Source organism: Bubalus bubalis, chromosome 3 (genome assembly GCF_019923935.1).
Source record: "Bubalus bubalis isolate 160015118507 breed Murrah chromosome 3, NDDB_SH_1, whole genome shotgun sequence".
Lineage (NCBI taxonomy): Eukaryota > Metazoa > Chordata > Mammalia > Artiodactyla > Bovidae > Bubalus > Bubalus bubalis.
In genome coordinates, this window is record NC_059159.1 from 45,165,148 (window position 1) to 45,188,883 (window position 23,736).

Here is a 23,736-nt window from a genome sequence, read left to right on the forward strand (position 1 = left end):
GATTCTTTTCCATAATGGAAAAGAATATAAAAAAGAATGCATATGTGACTGAGTCACTTTGCTATCCAGCAGAAATTAACACAGTATTGTAAATTAACTACACTTAAATTGGAAAAAAAAGAATCAATGACCCACAGCTTGTACTGCCCAATATGGTGACAATAGCCACATGTTTTCATTGAGCATTGAAATGTGATTAACATAACTGAGGAAATGAATTTTTAATTTTACTTCATTTTATCTAATTTTATAATTTAAAAAAATTTATTTTTTGCCATGCCCCCTGGTATGAAGGATCTTAGTTCCCCAATCAAGAATCGAGCCCACGCCCCCTGCAGTGGGACCATGGAATCTTAACCACTGGACTACCAGGAAAGTTCCTAAACTTAAGTAATTTAAATTTAAAATAAGAAACTGGAGCAGTGTAAAACATCATTACTTCAGACACATCTTAGTAGCTTTGGTAAGACATATTTTAATTTAGCCATCCAGGAGAATCTCCCCAACCCAGGGATCGAACCCTGGTCTCCTGTATTGTAGGCAGACACTTTATCCTCTGAGCCACCAGGGAAGCCCTGCAGTGCATAAGATATCTATTATTTTAGTTGTGGAAAAAAATTTAATGATATGGAAAAAAGTACGAACTAAATTTTACAAAAATTAAGCTGCCAAATGATTACCTGTAGAATATGAGTTTTTTTAATAATGTCAGAAATAAACTGATTCAAATTTTGAAAAAATGGCAGACTTTTTTGTTGTTGTTTTAGTTTTAAGTGAGTTATGTGGTACTAGACTAACAATGAATAATATGGGTAAGTTTTGTTTCAAAGGACTTTTACATTTATGAGGAAATGTCAATCCACTGCCTAAAAAGTCAAACTCATGTTGTAGATATTTTTGAATCTTTTACATCTGTGAGAAAAGAATTTCAGGTAGATATGGAAAACCCAATCTTTACTGTGACAGATGGTTCCTTTAGCTGTGTTAGGTCAAAAATTTAAATACTGAAATTTTAAAATAAGGGTCTGATGATTCTCATGACTTTGTTCCATTGTATGACACAAAGTAAAAATATTTATGTTCAGTTTTCTGAAACAGACTATGAAAACTGTCATGGATACAATTGTTAAAATTGCTCAGCATGTACATGAAATTCTATGAAGCACTGCCAATTTATAGAACTGTTGAAAGATATGGAAGACAATTCAGTGAGCTCATATTTTTTTATTTGAGTTTTGAACAAGTTTTACAATTATTTAATGTACTATTCATTTCAACTCAAGATTTTCTTGAAACTAAAGGAGTGCTTGCAAAATAGTCAACAATCAAAGGCCTAAGGCAGTGTGATTATGTTTTCTCACTGATGTCACACTGCATATGAATGAGCTAATTTTGAAGCTCTAAGAAAAGATTAATATTTGCCTTAGCTAAGCAGTTACAAGAATTTATGTTGAGACAAAAACATTTAATAATACAAATCAGTAATAACAATTTTAAAAACACTTTCTATTTTGTATTGGGGTATAGCCAATTAACAATGTTGTGATCGTTTCAGGTGAACAGCAAAGGGCCTCAGCTACACATATATATGTTTCCAATTTCCCCCAAACTCCCCTCACATCCAGGCTGCCCCATAACATCCAGCCGAGTTTCATGTGCTCTTCAGTAGGTCCTTGTTGGTAGTAATAACAATTTTATACACTCTTCTAACATGAATCAATATACAGAACACTTTAATTATAACTGGTAGTAAGGTAAATTGTCCAAAAAAAGCTGTAAGAGGGATTTGCAGGACACTTTATTGATACTGAACTTGCTCTTAAATTTATGTAGTCTCCCTTTAAAATAATACTAGTTTACTCTAGAGTTTGCAAATTTATTCAACTTGGAGAGGCACAGTTTTCAAACTAATACGCTTTTCTTTAAAAGCAATGATCCCCAGAAGATGAAACAGTTTTGTCAATGCAAATGTGATATTAAATGGTTTGTTTTCTTATTGTTTTGAAAAATTTTTTCTGGGTTCTGGATTCAAGTCCTTTGACAGATATAGGATTTGCAAATATTCTCCTCCAGTCCGTAGCTTTTCATTCTTCTAGCAGTGCCAGTGAAGTTTTTTTTTTAAATCAAGGCATCAAGGTCATGGTTTGTGATTTCCTTCATTTATTGCAGATTTTTGTTGGTGACAAAGTTTGGCATTAAAAATAGGGTGTTTGGCTTATATTTGGGTGTTTTGCATTCATACAGAGTGGAAATATGGGTGATGTATGTTTGGTGAAAATTAATTAAGGGAAAACTAACCTGGAGTCAGGAGGCCAGAAGTGGGAACCTCTATCAGTTACATACAACTCCACGTCAATACAAATCCCTAGAGGAAGAGATGTGACTTCCTTGGTGGCTCAGACGGTAAAGCGTCTGTCTACAATGCAGGAGACCTGGGTTCGATCCTTGGGTGGGGAAGATCTCCTTGAGAAGGAAATGGCAACCCACTCCAGTATTCTTGCCTGGAAAATCCCATGGACGGAGGAGCCTGGCAGGCTGCACTCCATGGGGTAGAAGAGTCGGACACGACTGAGCGACTTCACTTCTCTATAGGAAGAGATGTACCTTGCATCGCCAGCAGGGAATGACACTGCTTTATTTCTGCCAGCAGGGGGCAGAAAGAGTTTCCCCGTTGCCTGGCAACAGTTCAGCCAATAAAAAGCCACTGAACTTCAAACTTCTCCAATGGACCTTTGTTTCTAGACGTCTATCCCAACTTCCCCTCCTCTATAATAAAAAAGTTTCCTGTCCTTTGAGTTCCCTGTTCTGAATTACAATTCTTTGCTGCTCCTTTTGCTACCCCTTTTGCTGGTAAAATAACTGGCTGTTTTATTATTTTAGGTTAGCAGTTTACTGACGTTTCCCCTGACAAAATATGCTTTGTCCCTGAAGTGAGAACAAAACAAAGAAAGGAGCCTTGACAGAATATAATAATGGCAGTTGCATACAAACTCAAGACCCTTGTCTTTTCCCATCTGACTTAGCATTAGAGCTCAGCATCACGGGGATGTATATTAACATATCCACTTAAATTTAACAACGATGTCAGACTCGCTGATAGAAGATGAGTTTGATTTGACCAACTGGTTTAACTATGAGAACTGGCACAGCCAATTAGATTGTGTGGTATATATTTTACCTGTACTGAATGAGCTAATTTTGCAGCTCCAAACTTTCGAGGAAATATATTTCAAGCATTTAAGATACAAGTATCTTTCCAAAAAATTAGATTAACAAAGGTCTATATAAATGAACAATATTCTAATTCACCTAGGCCTTTCTGGGTATATTAGGTTAAACAAAGTGCCTCTAGAGTAACTGGTATAATTGATAGTGTCTGATCTGATAGTGTCTGATCTGGGTTCAATCCCTGGGTCAGAAAGATCCCCTGAAGAAGGGAATGGCAACCCACTCCGGTATTCTTGCCTGGAGAATTCCGTGGACAGAGGAGCTTGGTGGGCTACTGTCCATGGGGTTGCAAAGAGCTGGACACAACTGAGTGACTTTCACACATTTTTCAAAGTCTTTTTAGCCTACCTCCCAGCAAATGAGAAAGTGGTTAATTCCAATAACTTTTGCAACACAGGGGGTTTCAAATTCTTTGCTTTCAACAAAAAAAGTAAAGGAAAATCTAATCAAGTTGTCAGCTGAGAGGTTATTAAAAATAATGTCTGGTGGTGGATCACTATGCTATTTTTTTCACATATAGATAGTGCAGACTTTGATGAGCAGCACTAAAGAGTATTTCTTGTCATTTCCAGTATTGGAAGTAGCCACAAATTTATATTATCCGGTACCTGTATTTTGACCCCAGGCAATATGGGGTGAAATAAAATATAAGACACTTTTAGCTCATTTCAACAGATAACAGAGATAAGGGTCCTGGTCTCTGCCATTCAGGTATTGCTACATAAGCCTGTAAGTTCATTTGCCTCTTGGGGACTTTGCTCTTCCAGCTCTTGTATGTTATGTGTTTGTCATGCACATAGGACTAGAATAAGAGAGGAGGAAGAGAGAAAGCCCCACCAGGGCCAGGTGTACTCCCTCAAGAAAACGGACTTTAGTTATTTTCATCCTGAAGTCTAGCAGGCAATGCACTTTCAGCCAGCAGGGAGCAGTAAGGAAACAGTGGCACAATTCTGCATTGTAATAACAATTTAAAAAGTCTAAGGGTGACTTAACTTTGGCTACACATTAGAGTCATATGTGTGTGTGTGCGCTTAGTTGTGTCTGACTCTTTGCAGCCCCACGGCCTGTAGTCCACCAGGTTCCTCTGTCCCATGGAGTTTTCCAGGCAAGAATACAGGATCAAACCGGTGTCTCTTTCATCTCCTGCATTGGCAGGTGGATTCTTTACCACTAGTGCCACCTGAGAAGCCCCAGAATCATCTGGGTCAGGTTTTAAAAACTACCCATGCTGGGTTTCCATCCTAGACAAAGAAACCAGACTTTAAAGCGCTTGCCAGCTACCTGCACCCAGTACTCTCCAATCCCTCACTGCTTGATGGAGTAGCTGAATGACACCTAGTGGGCGCATCTCAGAAAACAGTTCTTGGATCCTCTCCTTTTTCTTCACCAGAGAGTTGTCTAGGTCGCAATTTAATGGGATTGGGGAACTTAACAGAGAAGGTGATGGCACCCGACTCCAGTACTCTTGCCTGGAAAATCCCATGGACGGAGGAGCCTGGTAGGCTGCAGTCCATGGGGTCGCTAAGAGTTGGACAAGACTGAGTGACTTCACTTTCCCTTTTCACTTTCATGCATTGAAGAAGGAAATGGCAACCCACTCCAGTGTTCTTGCCTGGAGAATCCCAGGGACGGGGGAGCCTGGTGGACTGCCGTCTATGGGGTCGCCCAGAGTCGACACTACTGAAGTGACTTAGCAGCAGCAGCAGGGGAACACAAAGCTAAAGAAAATTTGGGAATATCAGCACATTTCTTTTTAAAAAATTTTATAGTTTTAATGAGCTGGCTTTTCTCTCTTTTTTATTTTTATTATTTTTTTTATTTTATTTTATTTTTAAACTTTACATAATTGTATTAGTTTTGCCAAATATCAAAAGGAATCCGCCACAGGTATACATGTGTTCCCCATCCTGAACCCTCCTCCCTCCTCCCTCCCCATTCCATCCCTCTGGGTCGTCCCAGTGCACCAGCCCCAAGCATCCAGTATCATGCATCGAACCTGGACTGGCAACTCGTTTCATACATGATATTTTACATGTTTCAATGCCATTCTCCCAAATCTTCCCACCCTCTCCCTCTCTCACAGAGTCCATACGACTGTTCTATACATCAGTGTCTCTTTTGCTGTCTCGTACACAGGGTTATTGTTACCATCTTTCTAAATTCCATATATATGCGTTAGTATACTGTATCGGTGTTTTTCTTTCTGGCTTACTTCACTCTGTATAATAGGCTCCAGTTTCATCCACCTCATCAGTTCTCTCTTTTTTAATTGGAGGATAGTTGCTTTGCAATATTGTGTTGGTTTCTGCTATAAAACAAGAATCAGCTTTAAAGTATACATATATTCCCCTCCCTCTTGAGCCTCCCTCACATCACAGAGCACTGAGCCAAGCTCCCTTTGCTATGCAGCAGCTTCCCACTAGCTATCTACTTCACACATAGCAGTGTATATACGGGACTTCCCTGGTGGATCAGCGGTAAAGAATCCGCCTGCAATGCAGGAGACAGCAGGTTCCATCCCTGGGTGGGGAAGATCCCCTGGAGGACATGTGTATCCACTCTAGTATCCTTGCCTAAAAAAATCCCATGGACAGAGGAGCCTGACGGCCTACAGTTCATGGAGTCACAAACAGTCGGACATGACTCAAGTCACTGAGCACTCGCATGAATGTATATATGTCAACGCTACTCTCTCCATTTCCCCGCTTTCTCCCCTCGCTGTTCCCCTCAAGTCCGTTCTTTATGCCTGTGTCTCTATTCCCGCCCTGAAAATAGGTTCAACGGTACTATTTTCTTTTTTTTAATTCTATATATATGTGTGTGTGTTGTTGTTGTTGTTGTTTGTTGTTCAGTTGCTCAGTTGTGTCCAACTCTTAGCAGCCCCATGGACTGCAGCAGGCCAGGCTTCCTGGTCCTTCACCATCTCCCGGAGTTTGCTCAAACTCATGTCCGTTGAGTCCATGATGCCATCCAACCATCTCACCCTCTGTCGTCCCCTTCTCCTCCTGCTTTTACTCTTTCCAAGCATCAGGGTCTTTTCCAATGAGTCAGCTCTTCGCATCGGGTGGCCAAAGTATTGGAGCTTCAGCTTCAGTCCTTCCAATGAACATTCAGGGTTGATTTCCTTTAGGATTGGCTGGTGTGTGTGTTAATATACAATATTTGTTTTTCTCTTTCTGACTTACTTCACTCTGTATAACAGGCTTTGGGTCACTACAGCCGGACTCAAATTCCTTTCTGTTTATGGCATCGGCGTGTTTCTAGCGGCTTGGGGCGAGCTGATTTCCAGTGAGCTCGCAGTAGGACTGGAAAAAGGAAACGAGGGGGGACCTGAGCGGCAGCGAAGGAGGAGCGGACAGGCAGAGACCGAGGGAGGAGCCTGCGAAGACGTAACCTGAAGCTGGCGGTCCTCACGTGGCCCCGACTTCCGCGCCCGCGCTTGCGGGCGGGGGCGGCCTGGGGACCATGGCGGGCCGGGATGCGGGCCGTGCCATTCCCGTGTGGCTGGCGGAGGACGACCTGGGCTGCATCATCTGTCACGATCTGCTGGCCTGGCCCGCCACGCTGCCCTGCGGCCACACCTTCTGCCGCGACTGTCTGCAGGACCTGTGGGCCGCGAGGCGCGGCCGGTTCTGCCCCACCTGCCGCGAGGGCGCCCCCGGGCCGCCGCAGCTGCGGAAGAACACAATGCTGGAGGATCTGGCCGACAAGTACAGGCTGGCGGCGCGAGAGCTGGAGCCCCTGAGCCCCGGCCCGGAGCCGACTCCCGCACCTCGCCCAGCGTCCCGACCCGGGCGCCCCACGGCGCAGCTGCGGGTAGGGAGGCGGGACCAGCGGTTGCCCTCTGCCCTCCGCTCATCCGCGCCGCCTGCACCCCGGTACCGACAGGGCGCTTCCTTTCTTCCTGATTGTTTCTACTTTCACTTGAGTTTTCTCAGGCTGTACATAGAACCCGTTCTTTGGAAAGTTCAGAGAAATATGAAGAAGCAGGAGAAAAAATCCAAATCTGAAATCCTATCAACTTAAGTGCTATGTACCCTGGACTATTTACACTTATTTCCCGTCTTTCTGCAGCCTGTCTCTCTGACGATTTTTAATTGTGCTAAAATATGTTTGTTATATAACAAAATTTGCCATTTAACTATTTTTAAATGTACAGTTCAGTGGCATTATATTTACATTGCTGTGCAATGATCAACACTATTCTAGTTCCAAAACTTCTTAATCACCACCAAGAGTAACTCTGTACCCATGAAGCAATGACTTCTCCCTTCCCTCCAGCCCGTGGTGGCGTCTCATCTACTTTCTGTCTCTGTGACTTGGCCTACTCTATGTATTTCATGTAAGTGGAATCCTGTAGTATTTGCCGCTTTGTGTCTAGCCTCGGCTTCTTTCAATTGCTATACCATTTTCAAGATTCATTTGTGTTGAAGCATATATCTGAAATTCATTCCTTTTTTTTTTTTAAACCATTCATTCATTTGTTTACTTTCTGTTGCACTGGATCTTCATTGCTATTCTCAGGCTTTCTAGTTGTGAGTGGGGGCTACTGTCTAATTGCGGTGTGACGGCTTCTCGTGGTGGATTTTCTTGTTGCTGAGCACTGGCTCTAGGGCATGCAGGCTTCAGTAGGTGCGGCTCTCCGGCTCTAGAGCACAGGCTCAGAAGCTGTTGGGCAGGAGCTTAGTTGCTTTGAGGTAGGGGGAATCTTCCCAGACCAGGGATCGAACCCATGTTCCCTAAATTGGCAGGCGGATTTGTATCCACTAGGCCAGCAGGGAAGTCTGAACTTCATTCCCTTTTTTGTGGCTGAATGATAATTCCCTTGTGTGGTTATACCACTTTTTTTTTTTAATCCATTCAAACATTGATGGACATTTGGATTGTTTCCACCTTTTGGTTATCATAAGTAACATTGCCGTGAACATTGGTGTACAGATACCAAGTTCCTATTTTCACTTCTTTCCGGTAGGAGCAGAATTGTTGGGTCACATGACAGGTCTGTGTTTAGCTAACTGAGAAACAGCCAAACTGCATTCCACACAACAACAATATTTTGCATTCCCGTTAACAAAGTAGAAGGTTTCTAGCTCTCCTCAACTTTTGCTCCAGGGACTTAGGTCTATTTGCTCCTTGTCTGTTAGCCACTGGGACTTAGGATATTGTCAGTTTACACCATGATCTTTTGCCCCGGACACCTGCAAGTTTGACTCCTCTTGCAGCATTTCTGAGCAATGCCCACCACCTCTCTGGGCTGAGCTCCAAGTTAGGTGAAACAAAGATGAACGAGCACCCTGTGTCATTCCTTCAGACAGCCCCGAGCCTGGTTAGAACAGACATGTGCCATGGTTTGGGAATAAGATCTCTTCTGTGCCTTTGGGAACCGGGGCCAGAGTTTCATGCTGGAGATGTTCAGTGCTGTCGCTGAGCCAGGAAGGGAATGAGGTGAGTGCAGGTCAGAATGTCACAAAGCTTCCTACTGCCGGGCTGTGTTTTTTTGAGTCAGTGATTGCAGAGTTCTGCCTCAAAAAGTTGGTTCTGACAGCTGCTGCTTGATTTGTGATGTTTCTGTGTGTGATGTGTTGGGGCAGGCTAGGGAGTGATGGAGGGTCAGAAAGCTTGGAGCTATCTACTCCTGTTTTTTTTTTTCCCCAAAAATAATTAATAGACTTTACTTTTTAGAGCAGTTCTAGATTTATAGAAAATTGAGCAGATAGTGCACAAAGTTCCCTTATTCCCCTCACAGTTTCCCTTATTATTACTCTCTTGCATTAGTTTGGTTCCTTTGTTACAATTTATGAACCTGTATTTAAATTTTTATTTATTTTTTTGGCTGCACTGGGTCTTCATTGCTGCCTATGGGCTTTCTCTAGTTGTGTTGAGTGGAGGCTACGCTCTAGTTTCAGCGCTTGGGCTTCTCGTTGCGGTGGCTTCTCGTTGTGGAGCAGGGGCTCTAGGGCACGGAGGCTCAGTGGCTGTCGTGCACAGGCTTACTTGCCCCGTGGCATGTGGAATCTTCCTGGACCAGGGGTCAATCCCCTGCATTGGCAGGCGGATTCTTAACCACTGGATCACCAGGGGAGTCCTATGAACCAATATTGATACATTGTCATTTACTAAAATCCATAGTTGCAGTTCACTCCGTGTTGTACCATTCTACGGATTTTGACAAATGCAGGAAGTCAGGTATCTGCAGTTATAGTTGTACTGCCTTGAAAACCCCCTGAGCCCCACCTTCGTGTATCCCCTCATCCCCCCGTCAACCCCTGGCAACAACTGATTTTTTTGCTATCTCTTTGGCTTTTCCAGAATGTCATACCATTGGAATCATACAGTATCTAGCTTTCTCAGACTAGTTTCTATCACTAAACATAATTAAGGTTTGTGGCTTGACTGCTCATTTCTTTTTATTGCCAAATCATATTCCATTGCATACATGTCCCACAGTTTGTCTATCCACCTTTTAATGGACATATTGGTTGCTTACTTTTTTTTCCCCCTTATAATTAAAGCTGTTTTCTTCTTTTTGGTTATAAACCAGCATTGGAAGTTCCCTGGTAGTCTAGTGGTTAGGATTCAGCGCTTTCACTGCCGTGGCCCAGGTTCTATACCTGGTCAGGGAACTGAGACCCTACAAGCCGAGCACTGTGGCCACAGATGAATAAATACAGCATTATCTCTCAGGTCCTTAAAACTATTTGTTAGTATAGTGACTGAATATACTTTGCATTGGCTTTCAGATTACAATTGTCTATGGATGGTAGGATATTGGATGATTTAAAATGTTTCTTCTTTCAGTTCTTTGCATTTTCTAAATTCATCACAATAAGTGTGCAGTTTTATAGATAGAAAAAGCACCAACACTTATTTATAAAAGTTTTTAATTTGCTCAGGTGTCTAGATAAGGGCTCCACTCCAGAATTCCAGCTGCCAGAATGTTTAGCAGTGAGACCTGGACATACAAGAGCAAACAATGTTACCAGTGGTCAGCCACCTTCCTCTGCAAATTAGTCTGCATATGGCTTCTGAAACACATGCTATTTTGAGGGACATAAGTGCTTCTTAGAGATGAAAAATTAGTTCCAGTTTTTGAGGTTCCAGCATAATTTAAAAAGTGAGAGCTGTCCCCCCAAAGTTATTAAAAACTCTGGTTTATCTAGAGTAGAATGATGAAAATCTTGTATTTCCATGATTCTATGTAGGACCCCTTTGGGAGGTAATTCAGATTTCTGGGCCCCGCCTGCCTGTGATGATGGTCACCAGGTCTTGAGGTTGTTGCCAGAATATGTTGGTGGCCAAACTTCCTCCCACTCTCAGCCAGGCAGCTGCGCAGATGAAGCTCTGGAAGTGGAGCTGTTTTAGCATTTTCATCTGAATGTTTCTTTAAATGTGAAGGACGCCAATAAACAAAAAGAGCTTGCATCTGTACAGCAATCTAGAATCTCCACGATCCTTTCATAGTAGGTGCTTTTCACTATTAAAGGGAACTAGGGGTGGTCGCTTTAATTTTTGAAAGGAGTGGTAAGGACACAGGATGAGTCAGAGGTGAGAGTGGAGCTGAAGCCTGAGCCAAATGCCTTCCACTCGACTTAACAGCTGCCACCTGCACCAGATCTCCAGGCTCCCACCCTGCTTCCTCTCTGACTTCCCCAGTTCAAAATGACCCCAGGCTTCCCTTCATGCCTCACTCCCACCCCCCTACTCCCCTGGCCCCATCTGATGGATGAACTCTGCTTCCCTATTACGGCTACTAGACAATCAGCAGGGGGACGTGGGAATGCGGAAAGTCCGAGGACTTTACCTCCTTTTCCTCTAGACATTTTTGTCACTTCCTTGCCCGCTTCCTTTATCCAGTGTTTACGGCTCCCTCTGTCTAGAGCTGGTTCCCGGGTCCAGCTTTGTGTTCTGCTTTGCTCTTTTAAAGGTGGAGGCACCGAAGAGCATCACAGAAGTTGACCGGGAGCTGGCAAAGCTGGTGGAACGGCTTATAGATATTGTCAGGAACTTTCAGAGTCCGAGACACGTCCCAGAATCTGAACCAGATAAAGAAGTGAGCATTTTGGCTATGGTAGGCTCATCTGGGAGAAGAAAGGATGCGCCAGAGGGTGGGGCTAGGGACGACTCCCTAGAACCGCTGGGAATCTAGATGAATATGTTTGCCCTTGAAGGATGCGCTAAATCCGAATCTTTCACCTTGCTCTTCACTACCCAACACAGATAATTGGGAGTTTGGAATGTTTGAGGTGAGGTGTGAAGGCATCCATCCTTATCACTCCACGTAACCAGCTTACTCCCTGAAGATCACCAGTGACCTCTATGCAAATTCTGCAGACCTTCTAGCTTTTATTCTCCTTGGCCTTTCAGCCGCCTATGACATAGTCGACCACAGCATCATTCTTTTTTTTTTTTAATTTTTAAAAAATTCTGTATAATTTTTAAAAGTTACACTTTGTTTACAGTTGTTACAAAATATCGGCTATGTTCCCAGTGTTGTACAACACATCCTGGTAGCCTGTCTCACACCCAGTAGTTTTTACCACTAACTCCCTTGCCCCCATGTTGCCTCTCTTGCCTCTCTCCCCACTAATTTGTTTTTTAAAAATATTTATATATATTTAATATACATATTTACAAAACGCTGTGTAATAGCTGAATATATTTAAAAGAAAATGTGTTTTTGAAACCTGTTCTGCCATGACCAGTGATAAAAGATCTTTTTCTTCCCCCTTTTTTCTTTTTTAAAAAATTTTATTATTGGAGTACAGTTGCTTTACAGTGTTGTGTGTGTTTCTGCTGTACAACACAGTGAATCAGCTACATGAATACATATATTCCCCCTCTCTCTTGAGGCTCCCTCCCATCCCCCTCCCATCCCACCCCTTAGGTCATTAGAGAGCACGCAGCTGAGCTCCCTACAGCAACTTCCCGCTAGCTATTGCTAACCACAGATTTGTTTTCTGTGTATCAGTGAGTCTGCTGCTTCTCATAACTTCATTCTTGAGACTTCCTTTTCCCTTAGCTCTGAGATACAAGCCTTCCAGTTATTTCCCGTGTCTCTCTGGCTGCTCCTTTTCCGGCTGTTTGGCAGGTTTACTGTTCTCTGCTAAGCAGTGAAATGCTGGGATTCCTCAGGGCTGAGTTGTAGGTCACTGTCTCTTTCCCTCAGATGGCCCCGTCCACACCTGTGGCTTTCATTACCCACCCTGTGCACAAACGTAGCTTCAGCCTGGACCTTCCTCTGATCTGGTATCTTCCTTCTCATCTTTTCCTCTTGGCATCTCAGAGGCACATCACACTTAATCCATCCTGAACTGTCTCTCCTCTGGGTACCCCATCTGAGCAGCTGACCCTGCTAGTAACCATTCCTAGTGTCCAAGTCAGAAATCTGATCACGTTGCCCTCTTCCATCACCTGGCTAAACATCTCTTGAACCTATTTATTATTCTGGAGCTCCTTAAAAACATCTCTAATCCAATCCTGTGACCATCTCTGATCTGGATTTCTACCAAAGCCTCCTAATCACTCCGTTCTGTTCCCACTATAGTGTCACACGTCTTCTCATCACGGGGTCCATACCATGATGGAAGGTTCTTCTTTTCCTCTGTCATGTAGGTCATGCCTGCTCATCCTTCAGACCTCGACTAGATTATCACTTCCTTGAAGAAGCCTTCACTGATTTCCTTGAACAAGTCAAGTTCCCTTATTAGAGGCTCTCATGTATGTGATTCCATGTACCTTTCATTTGCAGCAGTTGTCCCACTTGTGACTTGATAGTGATTGATACCATAATTCATTGTCTTTCGTTCCTCTTCCTGCTGCTGCTGCTGCTGCTAAGTCGCTTCAGTCGTGTCCAACTCTCTGCGACCCTATAGACGCAGCCCACCAGGCTTCCCCATCCCTGGGATTCTCCAGGCAAGTACACTGGAGTGGGTTGCCATTGCCTTCTCCAATGCATGAAAGTGAAAAGTGAAAGTGAAGTCGCTCAGTCGTGTCCGACTCTTAGCGACCCCATGGACTGCAGCCTACCAGACTCCTCCATCCATGGGAGTTTCCAGGCAAGAGTACTGGAGTGGGGTGCCATTGCCTTCTCCAATTCTTAGCTCATACCCCCCAAAAAGTTTTAAAGTTTTAGGCCCATCTTATAGGGGCCTTACAAAATAAATAATACAGATAGTCACTAAGATAAGCCACAGAGGCTGAAATAGTCTTCCCCCGACTGCTGTCATCTTATCATAATAACTCTTCCCCTGGGCGAAGACAATTATGTTGCCTGCATCATGAGGGCCTAATTATATTTTGAAAAACCTGTTGGGAGGTAAGTAGAAAATTATAGATGGTTGGCAGGACTGGAATATATTTGATGCATTCTTTAGAAGATTTTCTTTCTTCCTTCCTTCCCTCTCCTTTCCCCCTCCCTCTCTCTCCCTTTCTTTCATTCTGTTCTTATTCATCAATAGACTTTGTTGGAAGGGGTAGACCTTTCCTTGGCTTCTCCCAAAGTGAGTTCCAGTCCACCTGAGCAAAAAATGAAAGATATTCTCCATGATCTAGAAGAGATCCAAGAAAAATTACGAGAAAACTTCACGCAGAAAGGGGCCCTTGAAGAACAAACACAGGGTGAGTTGATGTTATTTGGTAAAGGAGGTTTGATTATGGAAGCTGGGCCAGTGTCCCATGGCTTCCTTTTGAGGGAACAGGATCTCTGAGCCCAGCTGCGTGTTCCCTGGGATGTGAATGAGGAAGGAGTGGGCTGAGCTATTTTTGTGGCTGGATGTGTTTTTGGACCTGACAGGAGGTGTGATGTAACACAGGCCCTTAATAGACAGAAACTCATTTTCTAAGGCCTATAAATCCAGAACCTAGACCTGATTTTGCTAGCTCACTGCACACCTGTGTTATTCTACTTGAGGAGATTCAGAAATAGGCAGCTTTTTAATTTTTCACTAGTAAATGTCTTATTAATGAAGAATGCAACTTTGTATACAGTTCTTGACAAATTCTATTCAACTATAATCTCTGGTGGATGTGTTAACATGTTAAGTAGTAACAATGTAGATTATAACAGAACTTTGCTGGTGGCGCAGTGGGTAAGAATCCACCTGCCAGTGCAGGGGAAACTGGTTCAATCCCAGGTCAGGGAACTAAGATCCCACATGCTGAGAAGCAACTAAGCCTATGCAATACAACGACTTAGCCTCTGCTCTAGAGCCCAAGAACCATGACAACCGATGCCCGCATGCCCTAGAACCCATGCTGTGCAACAACAGAAGTCACCACGATGAGAAGCCCGAGACTGCAGTGAGAGAGTGGCCCCCATTCACTGCAACCTCAGAAATAAAATAGTTTTTAAAAAAGTGTAACTGAGAAAATTCAAGTATGTCTTAGCGAGTACAATTTTTATTATCTTGGCTTTTTTTTTTTTTTAAGCTCATTCCGCTATAGGGGAAAAAGGAGTCTTTTTTTTACGGGGTGGGGGTCAAGGCACATGGAGTCTTAGCTTCCCTGACCTGGGATAGAACTTGCAACCCCTGCACTGGAAACTCAGAGTCTTAACCATGGGACTGCCAGTTGTCGTGGACCTCCAGGGAAGTCCCTGTTTCGGGTGTTTTGATTTTGATTCTTTGGGCCTGTCCAGGGCAGCTTTCAAACCCAGGATCTGAATATTTCCTGAAACATCATTCCCTGAAGTTCTCACAAGATTGTTTTTAAGACAATAGATTAGCTGTTCTTCAAGTCAGCACTTTTAACAGCTGCTAAGCAATTCGGCTGCCTCCTCACAATGATTTCCTTTGACCTATGTAAATAGACCATGAGCTGCCATGGAAATCACGCAGCCTAAACAGCACAGTGTTTCTCAAGGCATGGCCCAGGACTCTGTATAACAGTGGAAAGAATGCAGATAATCTCCAGTTTGTTAGCCTATGTTTTTTTTTTTCTTATGTGTTTTTTCTGACTTTGATATCAATATTATGCTCACTCCATAGTATTAATTAAAAATCTTCTTACCCTTAAAAAATGAAAATTCAGAATCCAGGTCCCATTGCCAAACTATTGAGCTAGCATCTCTGGGACTAAGTACCAAAGATTTGTATTTGTACTAACTTTGCAGGGGATTTTAATGCACACTACAATTTTGATGACCATTTTGGGCTTACCCAGTATGGGTGATTATTTGTAGTACAAATTTGATTATTGAGGAGTGCAGTTGCCCCTTGAACCCATGAGGATTAGGGGCACCAAACGCCCATAAAGCTGAAAATCTGACTCTAACTTTTCACTGCCCCAAAACTTAACTACCAGTAGCCTACTGTTGACTGGAAGCCATAGTACAGCATGAACAGTTGATTAACACATACTTCGTATGTTTTGTGTATTATACGCTGTATTCTTACAGTAAAGTCGGTTAGAATAAAAGAAAATGTTATTAAGAAAAGCATAAGGAAGAGAAAATACATTTACAGTGCTGTACTGTATCTGTCTACACCGTAAGTTTACATCATCTGACTCTGAGGTTCAGTTTATGCTGCTGTTGCTTCAGGATACCAATGGAGAAGATTTCACCTTCATCGTCCATGTCCAAGCATTTCCCTTACTTTCCCTTCTGCCACTTACTGTGGTCATTGTAAGCACACAGTAGCTTTAAGGTAATAATAAAATTGAGCACAGTTTGGGGTTAGCTCGTGCTCAGTCACTCAGTCATGTCCGGCTCTTTGCAACCCCGTGGGTTGTACCCTGCCAGGTTCCTCTATCCGTGGGATTGTCCTGGCAAGAATCCTGGAAGGGGTTGCCATTTCCTCCTCCAGGGGATCTTCCTAATCCAGGGATTGAAGCCTCATCTCCTGAGGCTCCTGCATTGGCAGGTGGATTCTCTACCACTGAGCAAGCCTTGGGATTAGCAGGTATAACTTAGCTTGTCTACCTGACAAGCCTTGGGATTAGCAGGTATAACTATTATATACAGGATGGATAAACAACAAGGCCCTAGTGTATAGTGCAGGGTACTATATTCAGTAGCCAGTGATGAATCATAATGGAAAAGAATATAAACAAGAATATATATATGCATACATGGATCACTTTGTTGTGTAGTAGAAGTTAACACAACACTAAATCAACTATACTTCCATAAAATGAAAACAAAACTTCAGTATATTGAGAGGAAATAGGTATCAGCAGTTGTGATAAGTCTCATATCAATTCATGTTTCCCAGTTTAATAATGATTTAAAGCATTGACCTGAGGTCATGGAGATTCTGGGGGTGAGGGTGCTGTGATCTCCTGGAACCATATTAGTTAATTTATTTGATAGATATGCATGAAATACTTCCTATGTACCTGGCAATGGGCAAATGCTTAGAATACAGAGATGAATAAAATCTCTGCCAGCAAGGAGCTTAGGACTCAGTGAGGGGAAAAAGTCCACAGTAAGAACATGGGACTAGATACACCTAAGCTGGATGTATACTGCCTGATCAAATGCTGACAATGAGAAAGACAAGCTGTGTGTGTTGATCACGATGTTTGGATATCTTCTACGTGCATTTTTTTTTTTTTTGATGGGACTGTCTCCCTCTCCTAATATTTTTGATTCCGTAGTTGAACTCCCAGAAGTTCCATCTTCTTCCTCATGCCCACTGCCTGACCAGAGCCGCTTTGCACCCAAGAAGGCTTCCTCGTTTGCTCGATGTAAGTATATGATCTGCCTACAACTTGGGTTTGGCTTGGCGGAGCAAGGAGCTTAAGAGCATGTTGTGTCCATCTCTCTGCTGTTAGACCCCTTGGCTAGTTCCTCTACAACTGGCCCCTCCCCATGGGGAGCTGATGACAAAGGCAAAAGGGGCTCCAGGCTGAGCCAGACCCGTGAGCTCTCAGAACCCTGGCAGCCTTTGGGCATCCATGCCAGAGCCACCACTTACAGCCAACTACCAATGCCCCAACCTGGCTAAACTACTATCATGGCCCCAGTCTGGAATAATCCTTGAGGGCACGGATCCTGGAGCCAACTGCTCCACTCACTAGCTGTCTGATCTTGGAGAAGTCATGTAACCTCTCAGAGCCTCGGTTCCCTCATCTGCAAGATGGAGATAGTAGTACTTACTTTCTTGGGGGATTGTCATCAGGGTAAGTGAGTAAATGTGTGTAAATATGACTTTCAGTAGGAATGCCGTGTATTAGCAATTATTTACGCCCTTAGTGGAAAACAGTATGGAATATACAAAATGAATAAGACATGAGCCTTAATCAGGAAGCTTAGTGTAACCAGAGAGATGTAAATAGCCATGATCATCAGTCACTCTACTACAGATAGAAAATGGTTAAGTATCACTAGTGATCAGGTAAAGCATTAGGGGAAAAGCAAGAGGTGACTTTTGTGGGGTGGGCTTCACAGACAGCTTCCTGGAAGAAGGCTAAGTAGAAATGAAGGTGGGAGAGGGGAGTATTGTTACTAGAACAGCATCAGGGGTATATATAACAAGTTTCCACTGTAAGTTGATGTTCCGACTGTAATGCATTTAATATAAGAAAACCTGTATCTCATTCAAAGATACACAGCTGCTTTTTGCTATTTGAGGACCTCGTAGCATGAACCATCAGAGCTGACTGGTCATGTTCTGTTTTTTCCCCCAGGGGCCATCAGTCCAACCTTTGACCTTGAGAGCCTCTCCTGTAATCTGAAGGTCTCCGTGGATCGCCGGACAGTGACTGTGTCTGACTTCCTAATGCTCTATGCCTGGAGTCCTGAGAGGTTTGACTCCAGCCAGGCTTTATGTTCCCAGGCCCTCTCTTCTGGGCAGCATTACTGGGAAGTGGACACTCAGCATTGTAGCCACTGGGCAGTCGGGGTGGCTTCACGGGGGATGAAGCGTGACCAGATCCTGGGAAGGACCACGGACTCCTGGTGTGTAGAGTGGAAAGGGACCAGCCAGCTCTCTGCGTGGTGCATGGTTAAGGAAACTGTCCTCGGCTCAGACAGACCCAGTGTGGTGGGCATCTGGCTGGACCTTGAGGAGGGAAAACTTGCCTTCTATTCCAAGGCAGATCAGGCGAAGCCTCTGTTTGAGTGCCCCATCTCTGTCTCTGTTCCTCTACACCCTGCCTTCTGGCTGTATGGCTTATACCCTGGAAATTCTCTGACCATACGGCAAATGAATGTGTAAACATTCCCTGGGTGTTAAAACACATCGATTTCCTGGTCTCTCTGACTTTTAGCAGGGTGGCAACTTAAGAATCTGTCTTCCAGCACTCCCCTGGTGGTCCAGACGGTTAGGAATCCACCTGCCAATGCAGGGGACATGGTTCAATCCCTGATTCCCAAAAGATCCCACACGACACAGAGCAACTAAGCCAGTGCACCACATCTACTGAGCGCTGGAGCCGTGGAGCCCATGCTTGGCCATAAGAGAAGCCACCACTGTGAGAAGCCCACACACCCCAAGGAAAAGTAACTCCTGCTCACCGCAACTAGAGAAAGCCTGCACACAGCAACCAAGACCCTACCCAGCCAAAAATAATTTTTTAAAAATAAAGAAAGAAATTGCAAACAATAAAGGAATGAACCTTGAAAATTGAGGGATGCACAATAACTGTTTAATTCGGCTAACTTGCATGGTTCAAACCCTGCGAGAAAGAAAGGATAGGCCATTGAGTAGGAGATAACATCTAAGCCCTTGGAATATCCTTCCTGATAAGATTGTCTTTATCGGAGGCCCTTGGGCTACACAGTATCAGCGTGATCTCTGGAGGAGCTGGAAACTAAGATCAGCCATAAGAGCGGTGATTCTGCCTACAAAATAAAGTGATTCAGTCGTGTCTGACTCTTTGCGACCCCATGGACTGTAGCCTGCCAGGCTCTTCCATCCATTGGATTTTCCAGGCAAGAATGCTGGAGTGGGTTGCCATTTCCTTCCCCAGGGAATCTTCCCGACCCAGGGATTGAACCCAGATCTACCTCATTGCAGGCAGACTCTTGATCATCTGAGCCACCGGGGACTCTGCCTACCGTGGGCCAATCAAGGCCTTGGACACCGAGTCTTGGATGCGCTTTCCTCGCTGGCAGTGTTCCATGTGTGTTGTCACACATCATACTGGGAGAGTTAAGCAATGGCCCTATAACTCCACTGAGAGAAGGGTGGGGTCTCCCAACCCCTCCTTGTGTGCCTTTTTCTAGTTAACCTGTATCCTTTCATTGTAATAAACTGTTATCACAAGTATAGCAGCTTTGCTGAATTCTGTGAGTCCTTCTAGTGAATCACTGACAATGAGATTGATTTTAGGGGACCTCCTCACCACCCACAAGGGGCTTGCTATCAAGCACACATTCAGTGGCTTCAAACAACACACATTTATAATCTCAACGCTTCTATGGGCCAGAGTCAGGGTACGGCTTAGCTGAGGCTTCTCTTCTGGAGTCTTGAAAGCTGCAGTCAGAGTATGAACTGGGGCCAGTGACATGGAGGCTCCCCTGGGGAAGGACTTGCTTCCAAGCTCACGTGGCTGTCGGCAGCATTCAGTTCCTTGTGGGTTGTCGGACTGAGACCCCAGTTCCTTACTCAGTGGGCCTCTGCAACATAGCTGCTCACTTCATCACAGCCAACGAGGGAGATCAAGTCTCCCAAAAGGTGGATATTCCCTCTTTTAAAAACTTTAATTTTTAAAAAAATTGTTAATTTTTTAATGGAAGAGTAATTGCTTTATAATACTGGTTCGGTGTCTGCCATACATTCAAGAGGGAGGGGACATCTATATACCTGTGGCTAATTCATGTTGATGTGTGGTAAAAATGTTTTTTAATTTATTTAGTTTTGGCTGCACTGGGTCTTCATTGCTGCATGTGGTCTTCTCTAGTTGCGGTGCACAGGCTTCTCATGCAGTGGCTCCTCTTACTGTGGAGCACAGGCTCGAGCACAGGCTCAGTAGTTGTGGTTCATGGGCTGAGTTGCCTCATGAGTTGTGGGATCTTCCCAGACCAAGGGATCAAACCAGTGTCCTCTGAGTTGGCAGGTGAATACTTAACCTCAGGAACACCAGGTCAGTCCCGACAAATCTTATGTAATGTAACCACATGGACATATAACCAACACATCCCTTCGCCTTTGTCTTATTCTGTTGATTAGAAGCAAGTCAAGGGCCCTGCCCACATTTAGGGGTGGGGATTCACAAGAATATGAATATCAGGAAGTTGGGGGGGGGGGTCCTTATAGTCTGGCCAGCTCATGATATCATCTCATACTTGATTTCCCCCATTTTTTAAGAATCATTTTATCCCATAACAGAATGGATAGAGAAAACTACACAAAACACATGTGCAACATAAGGAATAATTATTATTATTATTAAGCACCCTTTACACTTCAGGTCAAGAAATAAAACCCTGTGACTGACTCCAGAGGCTCTTTCCCCATTGCAGTTACAAAACCCTCTTTCCACCTGAAAGGCATCTTGACTTTTACAGTAATCACTTGCTTGCATTTCTTTAGAGTTTTAGCACCCAAACATGCATCTTTAGCATAAACTCAAAAAAAACCCCCACAAACCCTGATATATCTTAACAGCTTTGTTGAGATATAATTTGCGTACTATAAAATTCACCTATTTAAAGTGTACAAATCAATGTGTTTTAGTATATTTAGAGTTGTGAAACCATCACCATAATCTAATTTTAGAACATTTTCATCACTCACCATAGAGAGAACCCTCATATCTATTAACAGTTGCTATGTCTTTGAAGTCACCTGATCTACAGCCTTCCCCTCCCTTTCTTCACCTTACAATCCATCTGTAGGCCCCCAGGTTGCATGAGCACCTGCTGGAGATGTGGAATCCATCTCTGTTGGACTGGGTTGAACAGAAAGTCTTGCCGCACAAACCAGCCAGGCGACCTTTGGCGGTGCATTTCACCTCTTTGTCTTTCCCCTGTAAAATGGAACTCATTATTATTGGCCCTTCCTTCTCTTCCTCAAAGGGTTGCAAAAGAATTAAAGTTATGGGTGAAGATGTTGGAAGAATGCCAGGGTGGTTATAGACACGACAACAATGACAGAACTATATTTTCTTTCTCTTTTTTTGGCCACGCCATGCGGGACCTTAGTTCCCTGACCTGGGATTGAACCTGTGCCCCCTGCATTGCAAGTGCAGAGTCTTAGCCACTGGACTGCTAGGGAAGTCTCAGAACTATACTTTCACATCATCTACCTTGGTCTCTGGGGCTTCTCTGGTAGCTCAGCTGGTAAAGAATCCACCTGATGCAGGGGATCCCAGTTCAATTCCTGAGTCGGGAAGATCCCCTGGAAAAGGGATAGGCTACCCACTCCAGTATTCTTGGGCTTTCCTGGTGGCTCAGATGGTAAAGAATTCTGCAATGTGGGAGATCTGGGTTCAGTCCCTGGGTTGGGGAGATCCCCTGGAGGACAGCATGGCAACCCACTCCAGTATTCTTGCCTGGAGAATCCCCATGGACAGAGGAGCCTGGTAGGCTACAGCCCATGGGGGTCACAAAGAGTCAGACACAACTGAGCCATTAAGCACAGCAGAGCACCTGGTCTCCAACATCTTTAGAGTCACACCTCATTTTCACACATGTTCTTGGAAACAGGAACACCAGAATTCTTCCCCCACGATCTACTCATTTGCTCTCTGAGCCTCATAAACTACCCTGTGTGATGAGTATTATCACCTTTTGTTAACACTTGAGAAAGGAGAGTGGGGGCCTGGACCAACTTAGGGGTTTGCGCAGGATCAGTCAGCTGAGCATGGCAGATCTGGGAGCCAGCCCAGTGTTCCCACTCTCCAAGTCTCAAAGCTTAACATCCTTTGATAAGATCCTGGCTGAGACCCGGACCTGGCTGTCCACTTTGATAAGATACAGCCCTGAAGCCACGAGATGCCCTTTCTTCCCTGGGCGTTGGTGTCATGTCTCAGTCTAGTGGCCTCAAGCTCCTAAGCAGGGCCAGGGCCTCTCTCTTTGTGCCAGATGACCATTCAAAGGCTCTCTGTTCTCACTTCCAGTTTTGTGGAGCCTTTATCGACTCACCCAGAGTCACCTTGATGTTTGCCTTTCATTTTTTAAAAAAAGTATTTTATTCTACTTTATTATTTTCATTTGGCTGGGCTGGGTCTTAGTTGTGGTGGATGGGATGCGCTCCTTGCAGCGCGTGGGATCCAGTTCCCTGACCAGGGATGGAACCCAGGCCCCTGTGTTGGAAGCACGGAGTCCAAGCCACTGGACCACCAGGGAAATCCCTGATGTTTGCCTTTTAAAACTTAGAATCTTAAGGCCAGAGTTTTAGCCTATTTAAGTCATTTGGTTAAATACCATTCTCTCAGGTGATTTGGACAATGGGGCCTTTGTCAGAGTGGGGTTTAATTCTTTGGTCACATGAGTTCCCCAAACTGCAGCCAGAGCACAAGAATTATAAAGGTGAGAATGAAGGTTATCATTTTTGGATTCTTTGCTTTTCTTTCAAGCTTTCTTTCTTTCTTTTTAAATATTTATTTGGCTGTGTGAGTTAGTTGCAGCATGAGAGATCCAGTTCCCCGTGTGTGAGTGCTCAGTCGATTCAGTCTTCTCTGACTCTTTGCGACCCCGTGGACTGTAGCCCACCAGGCTCCTCTATCCATGGGATTCTCCGGCAAGAATGCTGGAGTGAGTTGTCATGCCCTCCTCCAGGGGATCAAACCTGTGTCTCCTGTGGCTGCTGCATTGCAGGCGGATTCTTTATAGTTGAGCTACCAGGGAAGCTCCCAGTTCCCTGGCCAGGGATCAAACCCAGGCTCCCCTGCATTGGGAGCTCCGAGTCCCAGTCACTGGATCACCAGGGAAGTCCCTTGCCTCGAGTTTTCTGTCAACATATCCTTTCCCATGCAGTGTGAAAAATATCAATCACACCCTTTCCTCGAACAAAACTGAAAATCCTACCCAGAAGAAGAACGGAAGTTGAAATGCCAGTGGATGAAGGACCGCTCACTCGGGTCTGCACTGTGTGGGCGAAGCATCCACCCAAGGACCAAGCCGGAAAGACTTCACGTCGGGGACTCTGAAGGCAGCCTCTCACCCCATCTGGAGGTGTTTCAAACATCTAAGTGGTTGTTGACATGGTGGCTCAGACAGTAAAGGATCTGCCTGCAATGCAGGAGACCTGGGTTCGATCCCTGGGTTGGGAAGATCCCCTGGAGGGTGGGCATGGCAACCTACTCCAGTATTCTTGCCTGGAGAATCCCCACGGACAGAGGAGCCTGGCGGACTGAAGTGCTGGGGGTCACAAAGAGTCAGACAAGACTGACGACTGAGCCACTAAGCAGAGCACAGCAGAATTTCCGGTTCCTGGAAGAACCACCTACTAAGGAGGAAGGCACCACCTTCTTAAGGCTCACGACAGCTCCTAATACAGTTATATCTATCTGTCTCTTGTTTTTCCTCCCTCAGGTACTTTTCTTTTTTTTCTGGAAAAGTTTAATTTAAAAAAAAAAGTATTACTTTTTGGCTGTGCTGGGGCTTCATTGCTGCATGGG

At 44.3% G+C, this 23,736-nt stretch overlaps 1 protein-coding gene across 3 annotated transcripts; it reads left to right on the top strand.

Moving 5' to 3' along the window:
* Nucleotides 1–6,672: 6,672 nt before the first annotated feature.
* Nucleotides 6,673–19,439, top strand: RNF135 (ring finger protein 135). 3 transcript variants are annotated; one of them, XM_006059402.3, is made up of 5 exons: nt 6,673–7,044; nt 11,153–11,296; nt 13,686–13,845; nt 16,825–16,914; nt 17,857–19,439. In XM_006059402.3, exons 1-5 carry the CDS (start codon nt 6,694–6,696, stop codon nt 18,384–18,386), a joined length of 1,275 nt encoding a protein of 424 aa, XP_006059464.1. In that variant the 5' UTR covers nt 6,673–6,693; the 3' UTR covers nt 18,387–19,439. The 3 variants fall into 3 exon arrangements, with proteins under 3 accessions (XP_006059464.1, XP_006059466.1, XP_006059467.1); XM_006059404.3 differs by having other exon boundaries at nt 11,153–11,278; XM_006059405.3 differs by lacking the exon at nt 11,153–11,296.
* Nucleotides 19,440–23,736: the final 4,297 nt, after the last annotated feature.